This window comes from Cynoglossus semilaevis, chromosome 10 (genome assembly GCF_000523025.1).
Source record: "Cynoglossus semilaevis isolate Cse_v1.0 chromosome 10, Cse_v1.0, whole genome shotgun sequence".
NCBI classification, from domain to species: domain Eukaryota; kingdom Metazoa; phylum Chordata; class Actinopteri; order Pleuronectiformes; family Cynoglossidae; genus Cynoglossus; species Cynoglossus semilaevis.
The window spans coordinates 14,025,561-14,035,895 of NC_024316.1; the positions used below are offsets into that span (position 1 = coordinate 14,025,561).

The window sequence follows — 10,335 nt, forward strand, 5'->3', positions numbered from 1 at the left end:
TCCTGTCATCGAATAGAAACGTTGAGCACCGTAGGTCATTTTTGTCAGCCTTGAGTAAGCTAAGAATATAAATAAATGTTTTAAATAAATGCTAATAATGGAGCTAACAATAATGTACCGTAACAGACTCAGGCACAAAGAGAAGCTAACGCTAGCAGCTAGGTATAAGACAGAGTCAATTCTTCATGAGCAAGGTCTAATCAAGAAAAGGACAGTCTCTCGATGGCAGGACTTTTCCACTATACACCTGCTCTGTTGAGGGGGTGGGTGTGGGTTTGGGGTGGGTGGGATCAATACACTCTGCTTTCTAACCGCGTATTACAGTAGACGTCTCCTAGCATCATCATCCCAATCGGCAGCGGTCTCTCTCTCTAGCGATGGGGCGATCTCCTTAAGCAACCGGAGCGCCGTCCATCACAGGTGTGGGCGTGTGTGTGTGGGTGTGTGTGCACGTCCACAAGGCCCCCCCGCCCACACCCTTCTCAGCGCTGCCCTGTGCCACTTCCCACAGTTCCACAGTTCCACAGTTCCACTCGCCCCCCTTCTCTGTCCTGTCTGTCTCCCCTCCTCGGATTCGGTAAGGTTGGACCAAGTGCTGTAAGTAGGTTGTTTCTCTTTGTCACTCGGAGTAAATCCACGACAGACCAGATACTAAATGGAAAAAGTAGAATTTCAGCAGGTTGGAATGGTATTGTGAGCTTTCTGCTTTGTTGTCTGCGGTGTGGCTGCAATCACACCAACTTACAGTTTAAGTTGTTTGGGACCACAGCCCCTTGTTTTTTTTTGTTTTTGTTTTTTTTACTGAATCAAAGTTGTACGTTGTGATGGTAACTGACTTCAGTGCCTCATTCTCCAACAGTCCAAAGATAGAGACAGACCTGCAGATCATTGACTTTGTTGCTCACACGCTCATCTACCGTAGCCATACTGTGCAGTGTTGTGGTTGTTTGTAGCTTCCATTTTGTTTCAACAATTTTTTGCATAATACTCTATACACACGAAGTGCTGAAAACCCAGTATGCAGGTTTTTTTAAAAGTGCATAAGCAGGCTGTAAAAAATATAAACTGAAATGTATTTGATTATTGCATTATATTCAATTTTATAGTTAGGGACATTTTAGTAATGTTTACAGAATATATATATATATATACGTATCATTTTAACAAGTAAGACAAGCTAAACTTCAAATGAATGTTCCAATGAAATCAAATTTTTTTTAAACAATAATAAAATGATATTTTGTGTTTGTGCCTAAATCCTGTCCCTGGTTGTAAACTTTAACATCCTGCTGACACCAGGTGGCGTGTCTAATTTCTCCCTGTGCTTCCAGGCGTTACTTACCTGTCCTCCGAGGTTTTCCTGCTAAGTATATCTACGACCCATGGAACGCCCCCGAGTCGGTGCAGGCTGCGGCCAAGTGTGTAATCGGCGTCCATTATCCCAAGCCCATGGTTCATCACGCTGAGGCGAGCCGGCTCAACATTGAGAGGATGAAGCAGATCTACCAGCAACTCAGCCGATACAGAGGACTGGGTGAGGAACGGATAAACGCAACAGCTTAAAGAGAGAAACGCTGAATGAGTGAAGGAGGGAAAAAAAGTATTTAATGTTTTTTGTGTATGTGTTTGCCAGGCCTGCTGGCGTCAGTGCCGTCCACGAATGGCAATGGAAATGGAGGAATGATGGCTTACTCTCCTGGAGAGCAGCAGCCAGGGACCAACGGCAACAGTAACACCGTGCATTGTAGGTCAAGTTTGTGGGGAAAAAAACAAAAATCAGTCAAATACATTGGTGCCAATAAAAATGTGCTGACACCTGGTGTTGATTCCAGTACCTGCAGTGTCAGGGAGCTCCGTTGCAACCAGTAACGGCAGCGGGAGCATTCTGCTCAATTTTGACAGTGAAGAACAGACGCGACCTAATAGTGTTGGACAACGACAGCAACCACTACAGCAGTGTGTTTGCCAGGCCTGCTGGCGTCAGTGCCGTCCACGAATGGCAATGGAAATGGAGGAATGATGGCTTACTCTCCTGGAGAGCAGCAGCCAGGGACCAACGGCAACAGTAACACCGTGCATTGTAGGTCAAGTTTGTGGGGAAAAAAACAAAAATCAGTCAAATACATTGGTGCCAATAAAAATGTGCTGACACCTGGTGTTGATTCCAGTACCTGCAGTGTCAGGGAGCTCCGTTGCAACCAGTAACGGCAGCGGGAGCATTCTGCTCAATTTTGACAGTGAAGAACAGACGCGACCTAATAGTGTTGGACAACGACAGCAACCATTACCTACAGTCTACAATTACTGTTTTTAATTACACATTTTAAAAAAATGAATAGCTAAGTCCGGGCAACATAAAACTTTCTTTACGGAGGAATTCACTTTAAAAGTGTCTAGTGTTTAATTTAGGATTTATGAACAGAAATAGCTTTATTATTTTTATGAATACAGAGTTTCATTAAAACATCTTAACTTTTCCACTGTCTTGTCTCGGTGCAGTTTACCACTCAGTGCCAGACACCAGCCAGATCATCACCAGCAGTCGACTCTACCATGAGTTTGCTGTGCCTCAACACCCAGGTCAGGAACTGGTTTGTTCATCAGAAATATCAGAAACTGATTCTCCCCCAGCCCCCAAATCCCATCTGGTTAAATTAGATTTTTTTTTTGTTTGAACAAACAAACAAAAACAAAAACTAAATTCAAGCAGTTTATTAATGTTTCCCTTATGTGCTTCTCCAGGAATCTTCTTGCACACCAGGGGAGGCAGCATCACAGGGAAACGGGAGCGAGAGAGTGAACGTGAAGGTTCAGGAGAGGAAGAGACGGCGTCCTGCTCTCTGCATAAAATGCAGAGGCAGAGTGCACAGGTGAGGAGGGGTTTATATATTTTTATTGTGTTTGACTTCACAGACTTCACTGCCAGTACAACCTCAATATTAATGCAGTTGTAGTAAAAAACTAATAATAACAACATTGATGGAATTTATTAATTTAACTATACAAAAAAAAATATAAAAAAAAAAAGATAATGCTGTTATCTTTGTGAGTGTCTTTCTTCAATTCCTGCCAATACATCAGGTATTAGTCAATCATGAGGTCATTTAAACTAGAAGGTTCTTATGTTTCATCATCGTTTTGTGAGGTTATTGTTTGGTGATGTGAGTTGGGTTTTTCCTTATGATGTTTATCTGCCGTGGCTCAAAATAGGTTGGGAAACACTGCTCCAAAACTCTGTTGACTCACTGTTAACTCAGTGATGGACTGAACCCGAAGCACATTCAACTGAAGAACTGACGCTGACCTTCCAAAATTCTCATTTTGAAACATGTTCTTTTGCCAACACTTCCTGTAGAGGTGTTTTATTTTTCCGACCAATGACTCTGTTACTGTTTATACAGCATATTAAGACAACAGCAGTAGGAATTATCCATATAGTTTTGGACTCAGCCTTGATGTTGCCATGCTAACAATAAAAACACAAAGGAGGTTTTCCGAGGCTCAGTGTATTCAAATCAGCCAAAGAAGTGTACACAGCGTAGGAGGAGCTGGATGACGGCTTCATTGTTTGGAACTGCAAAGGAAGCAGAAAAATAATGACGTAGTAACAGGTTTTTCTCTGTTACTAATGCTGGCATTTTGTGTAACTTTCGCAGACCACCCCGAGTCAGTGACAGCTACACTGACGTTATTGTCCAGGCAGCAGAGAAAGGAAAATCCAACATCAATCTGTCATCAACAAACAGGTCCAGACACGACATCGGCACGTCTGAAACTGCTGTTGACCTGACAACGAAAGAACCACGTAGACCTGAAGTCTTTTTATCTGAACATGAGTATTTCAGAGAAAAAAAGCGACACTGAATATAAGCCACGCCCACAGTTGGTTAACATGCCGTAATGACAGGCACTGGACCAGTTATTCCAACCTTCATCCATCGTCGCTCTAATCCACGGTCCATGCACACCTGGTCCCCCCCCCTTCCTCCCCCCATATTTTCACTCTCACAGTTTGCTAATTATAGCATTTGTTTTCATAAACTGAGGCTTTATTTCCGTGAAGTACGGAGTAACATGATGTTGTTTTTCTGGAACCTGCGGCCTCCAGCCGACAACGTGACCCAGGTTTAACCCCAGAACAGTACAGTAGGCCGGGGTGTTCTCCGTGTTTTCTCCATGCTCCATGTTACACAGGCGACCTCAGCTTAGAAACCGACTTAATACTTTGATACACACGTGTGTGTGTGTGGACGTGTCTCAGGCGGTCAACGAAAAAGCGCTTGTAAATAGGCTAACAAAACAACAGAGTCCAGGATGCCAATGGTGTATTCATCATTATTATTATTATTATTATTATTGTTATTATTGATACAGTGACATCAGTCCAGTTTGTACACACGTTACTAGCTTTGAAGGTCATTTCAGGAGGCAAGCACAACGTCCTGGAGGTCCAGTAGAGCAGGTCCTTCACCACGACACAGATTTACCCTTGTTTTAATGGGAACACTGTACCACTCTTTGATTTGTACCGGCAGCTACAAGGTGTGATTACTTTTTTCTTTCAGTATTCAGTGGACGTAGTACGTATTAGTACTTCAGCTTTGTGCATTTACACATGTAGCTCTCTGTGTTGTTTATACTTAGTGGTGATGTGGCTTTCTTTTGTGCTTTTCTTTTTCTTTTTTTTTTTCTTTTTGTTTTTTTAGAAGTTAGCTGAACACACACACTCACACTGGGTCAAGTCATTTTCACACCACTGTTGTAAATAAACAGATTCTATCATGATGGGCAGACAAACATGAGCGGGCTCTGTTCTGTGCAGTGACCCAGAAATACAGTTATCACTGCTTTACTTTTTTTAACGTCTGACTCAGTAAGAACTGGGTCACAGTGTCTGTCTCCTGAAGACAGATTTACAGGCACTTCATGAAGAGAACGTCCCCACACACTGCTGCCCACTGTTCACGTTGGTGATGGGTTAAAGCAGAGGTCACATTTGGTTGTGTGTAGTGATCAGCTGTGTCACAATCACAAGGAGTTCGCTTTCCTTTCCTTCAAAGCATCACAGATTAAAATAATGTGTAAAAATGACGCAGTTTGGCGGTTTTGGACGACTCAGCCTCTCCAGACTAAAACCCTGGGTTTTTCATTTGATGGGAACTTGGATGTGTATGTGTGTTTTACATTCTGCTGTGAAACAACCAGATCAAGTGTAATGTCACATGATTACATGATATCTCAGAGACAGACTCAACAGAAATGAATGGAGAAAATAAGAGAACTTTGGTGAAAAATAAACCAAGAGAAACCAATTCTGTAAATCCATCTAATGGAGGATTTCCTCAGTAGGAATAGAAACTGGCTATGAATTATTATTTACAATCCAGCGGCTGTTGACCATCACCAGCCTTTAGTTATATTTAAATATTACCTGTAGTCTACAATTGCTAAAAATCAAAAATCATTAAAATGAAGGAACGACTTAAATGATGTACAATTTAAATTAAAAAAAAATAGTGTAAGTATTTCAGTATTTGAAATGTATGCTTAATGCATACACTCGGAGTAATAAAACCCAAATAACCCTAACCTTTTATACACATATATGTGTATAAATATATATATATATATTTATATCTATATATATTTATAAATATATGTAAAGGTGTTTGTACATATGTGTAAATATATATAGATATATTGGTATATATACTGTATGCATACAGAGACATTAACGCAGCCTTAACGTATGCAGGTTTTCATTTTTTTCACAAATCTGCTGACTTATATAATAACAAACTTAATATATTTGGAAACGTAACTGTAAAAGGAGAAGTGAGAGAGAGTGGTTTCCAACTTGGTTTTGTCGACTCTCTGCTTATTCTTTTGGTTTCCCACATTCCCCCAACCTGAGAACGGGAGCGTCAGGAGGCGGGACCCGACCAGCAGCACCAGAACCTGTGTACCTCTGTAGTGCTTCTGTGTTATAGTTCTCTGTGTCCTCAGGAAGATTCAACACTGCTTGTACTTTTTGTAAGTTTTTATTGCTTTTGTTTTTCTTTCTATTCGTTCTCCGTGACATGAAGGTGAAAACACACGCTCGCTGTGACATCGTGCTATCTCCGTCTCTCCTCGTGTTGTGAAAGGCTTTCTATCGTGACAGAACATTAAAATTGTTACAACTTCATCGTCATCTTTGCTTTTTGTCTTCTTCACTTAAGCTGACATATCACCACGGCCGGGGTCAAAGTCAAATTCACAGTGGGCCAAACTGGGACGAAGCCATAGACCAAACTCAACATGTATTGAAAATACAATTGTGGATGTTGTCCCTTCTCTCCAGATATGTAATGTTGATATTTTTTCATAGAGAAACAAACTTTAGTTTTGCGTAAACATTGACTCTGGAACAACCAAAGCTTTATATATGAAACACATGAGAAATTCACTTTGAAGTAAAACACACTGGTATTTGTTTGTGGTACTTGTTTCTTATTATATCTCTCTCTATCTCTAACCCTTCAAGTAAATCTTTTTTCAGGCCAACACCAAAACATCCATCCATCCATCATCATGCTCTTATCCAGGTCACGGCCGGGTCGCCGGGGGCAACAGTCTGAGCTGGGACTCCCAGACTCCCCTCTCCCCAGACACTTCCTCCAGCGTGTGCTGGGTCTCCTCCTTACTTACTCCCGTGCTCACAGGATCAACAGGCTTGCATTGCAGCAAAAAAAGTAAAGAAATAAAAAGACCAAACATCTTTTTATTTCATAATTTCACAAGTAGCTACACATTTTTTTCTAAACGTTGTATTAATTGTCTATGGTATGTTTCAGAGTTATTCAATTGAAAATGTAAATGTGGTAGCGCTCGCGTACCACCGTTTGAGAACCACTGATGTAGTGCATGCACTGCTGATACTACAAATCGCACCAGCTCTATTACACATTTGATGTGATCTTGGGGGCCAAATATCATTACATCACGGGCCAAATTTGAGTTTGACACCTGTGTGTGCACCACAATGACAGGAAACATAAGACTTGCCCTGTTAAAAACTCATTAAAAAAAAGCAGAATAGAATACCATTCAAAGTTGAAGGGTGAATTGTGGAGACCCAGTGTATCTACCCCAGCTTCACTGAGCTGCAGCAGTCTGACGTCACAGAACAGTGGCAGTGATCTAGGAGTCTGAAAATATCTAGTTAGGAGTGCCCGACCAAAACCGGCATTCATTTTTGTGATCTTATCTTGAAAGGAAACAATAACAGCTATTTAAAGATTGTATTGGTATTATTAGACATGTTCCTCGGCGTGCTCTGTCAACAAAACCCAATAGACCATCGGTATGTAAATACTAGCACAGCAGTGTGAAATATATTTCCATGTCTGCCATCATCGTTTTCATGCTGCGTACACACACAATCGCACATACACACACCCACACACCCACACACAACCTGTCACGAAACACAAAAATAAAACACACAAGGGGAGCTTCCCAGGAACATCCACGATAATGTTTGGAGGATTTGTTTTAATAGATAATAATAGATTTTTACTGCTGATTAAATATCGCTGCTTTGTTTGTTTGGTTTTTGTTTGGTTTTTTTCTCTTTGCAATTGATTGGGACATGGGAGATATTATGTCACACTTCTAACCTGTTTTCTTTGTCTCTTCTGCCTGGTAAGCAGTACTTTGGACCTGGATCAAAATCGAACAAAAAAAATTAAATAAGATGAAACATCATGTTATAACATCAAAATATTTACGTATTGAATATGGGTATAATATTCACTTCATACAATGTTGACTGTAAAACACTGTAAATCCTCAATTCGACTCTAATTCGACTCTAATCCCTGGTTGATTCTAATATAATGTTTAAAATAAATCCTTGGCAGCAAATTGGGGTTTGGAGAACAAATCCTAATTTGAAATGTTACATAAATGAATGTAATATTTTCTTAATTGATTTGTCTGATTTGTCTATAATTGACGGGAGGCAAGGCGGACGCTTCAATTCAATTCAGTTCAAATTAAAGAATTGTATTTGTCTGCAGGGGTCATTTAAAAAAATGCATGACCTTAAAATGTTCAAACATATATGCATATACAAATAGGTGGTGGAAAAGTTGTGTGTACAATGTACAAAAAAGATTATTTTGACAGCACTAGTGCAATTTGCAGTGATAATAAAATAAAGTCTATTTATCATCCTCCCTGGAATCATTGTGTGTGTGTTTAAAAGAGTAGACAACTAAAATAAACAAAAACTGTGACACATCCTGGTAGGACACCCTGGCTGTAACCATGGTAACACTGATAGTGTTCCCTTATACATCCAGGGGAATCCTCCTCGATTAAAAAATCGAAACTCCCTCATCCAGGTGATATCCCTCCTACACTTCTGGTCTTTGTCCGACAGAACCACCTGTTACTTTTCCCTCTCATGCAAATTGTTTTCCTCTGCTGTAGTTGCGACAGCATATAAAGGGAGAGCTCAGCTGTGTCAGCACAGAAGACAACTCCACTTGGACTGAACAACTATTGTACACCAGTGAGGCCAAGGCTCAACTCCAGCTTTACTCTAGCTTCAAGATCATTGTTTTGTTTTTTCTCCTTCCATCAACATGAACCCTAAGGCTCTTCTGGTGAGTTCTGTCGGCTCTGCAGGCCAAAGTAAAAATTGCATTTGAATTTTTGCTTTTAAAAAAGATGTTTTGTTCAATCAAACTCTTTGAGAGATATTGTGCTAATTGATGGCAGATGCCGCACATCAGCCTGACGTAAACCTTTCGTTTGTGGTCAACTATTGTTTGAAAGCTAATTGCTGTGAGTGTGTTTTTGTGTTTCAAGCTTGTGCTTGCACTGATGGGGACGATGTGCATGGCTACCCTCGGTCAGGAGGATTGTAGGGCAGCCAACCACACCCACGTGTCCTACAGACACGTGTCCGTGTCGCTCCAAAACAATCCATTAGCTCCCTGGGAAATGCGGTAATTTTCTTTTTTCTTCCTTGCCAAAAGTGATACAGTAGAAGTGATGGTTAAAGGAGCTGCACTGTGGGAGAGCGTATGATGGTGTTCCATCTTCTGAGATAATACTGCAACATATTACATGGGAAGGTCAGGAGAGGCAAATAAAAACATGTGAGCGGTGCAGAATACAAGCAAAAGTGCAGGATTGTTGACAGAGAGAGAAAGAACAGCACCATGGCATATAATAATATAATACAGTATTAGCATCAGGGCCACAACTGATTTATAGTCCAGTTTCACAGATGCCTGGTTTTATTTCCTACAGTGCTAAATTTGTTGTTTTATTTCTCTTGGTGTTTACATGCACAACTTTAAGTGATTTTTCTTTTTTTTTCTTATTTTTCAGTACCAAAGAACTGCCTGGCATGTTGCCCCCACGTATTACTTATGCTGAATGTAAAGGTTGCTTTAAAAGTGACTTGATTTCCAAGACCATCTTTTTAGAAGTTGTTATTTTCAAGAAAACTGGTACTTCCTGGCAGAGATGCACCTACGAGCTGGCGGTGGGGTGTACATGTGTAGAACGTCCACAAACTTTGAATCATTAATTTCGATGATGTTCATTTCATTGTTTCTGAGAAACAATAACTCTTGAGTTGGTGTAGTTGTTACTTTGTGACACAATTATGGTTTGGAAAAAGACTTAGTTGCATCTTTATGTATGTCAGTAACATTAACAAACCAAGATACATGTTTTTATAGGTCAGTAAAAAATATTTTGAGAGTGAAATACTGTGTATAAAAAGGGACTTGGACACTTTGTGTGTCCATATATATCATTTAATGGCATTTGTATGACATTTGCGTTTTACACCAATACTTTTTTGTATTGTCAGCAAACTGTTTCATTAAGTAACCCTGCATGTTGTGGATGATTTTTATAAAATATATATTTAATATGAGTTAAATTTTATGACATATTCTTGACTTTATTATTCAATGGTGTCATTATGTACTATGTACATAGTGAACATTGTTTGAAAACAAACCATTTCTCCAAAGAAGTGATTATATTATATAGAATAAGAGATGCTTCAATGTTGGTTACTCATTAATGTTATATTTAATTGTATTCAACTATTATTCACTGTTTTGTTTCACAAGCTGTGTTTACCCACTGCATTCTACTGTTTTGTTCAATGAACATCTGACGATGGTTAAAATAAAATATTTTTACAAATTCCAATAATGTTTTCTGTGGTTTTTACACGTACAGAAGTATGCATGAGTAGATAGATACTAGTCCAGCAGGTGGCGACACAATCCCCCCGGAACTGCTATGTTTCTACTTCCT

At 39.9% G+C, this 10,335-nt stretch overlaps 1 protein-coding gene across 2 annotated transcripts in view; it reads left to right on the forward strand.

The window, feature by feature from the left end:
• Nucleotides 1–6,193, forward strand: part of LOC103385152 (cryptochrome-1-like) — a 38,140-nt gene extending 31,947 nt beyond the window's left edge. The window contains exons 10-15 of one of the 2 annotated variants that reach the window (XM_017036144.2): nucleotides 1,332–1,534; nucleotides 1,634–1,744; nucleotides 1,833–1,985; nucleotides 2,500–2,580; nucleotides 2,743–2,870; nucleotides 3,657–6,193. In XM_017036144.2, the coding sequence (XP_016891633.1) occupies nucleotides 1,332–1,534; nucleotides 1,634–1,744; nucleotides 1,833–1,985; nucleotides 2,500–2,580; nucleotides 2,743–2,870; nucleotides 3,657–3,674 (694 nt within the window). In that variant the 3' untranslated portion in view covers nucleotides 3,675–6,193. Of the gene's footprint in view, nucleotides 1–1,331; nucleotides 1,535–1,633; nucleotides 1,745–1,832; nucleotides 1,986–2,038; nucleotides 2,081–2,168; nucleotides 2,285–2,499; nucleotides 2,581–2,742; nucleotides 2,871–3,656 lie in introns of those variants that run through there. The other variant, XM_025059344.1, reaches the window with a different exon arrangement.
• The last annotated feature ends 4,142 nt before the right edge of the window (nucleotides 6,194–10,335 follow it).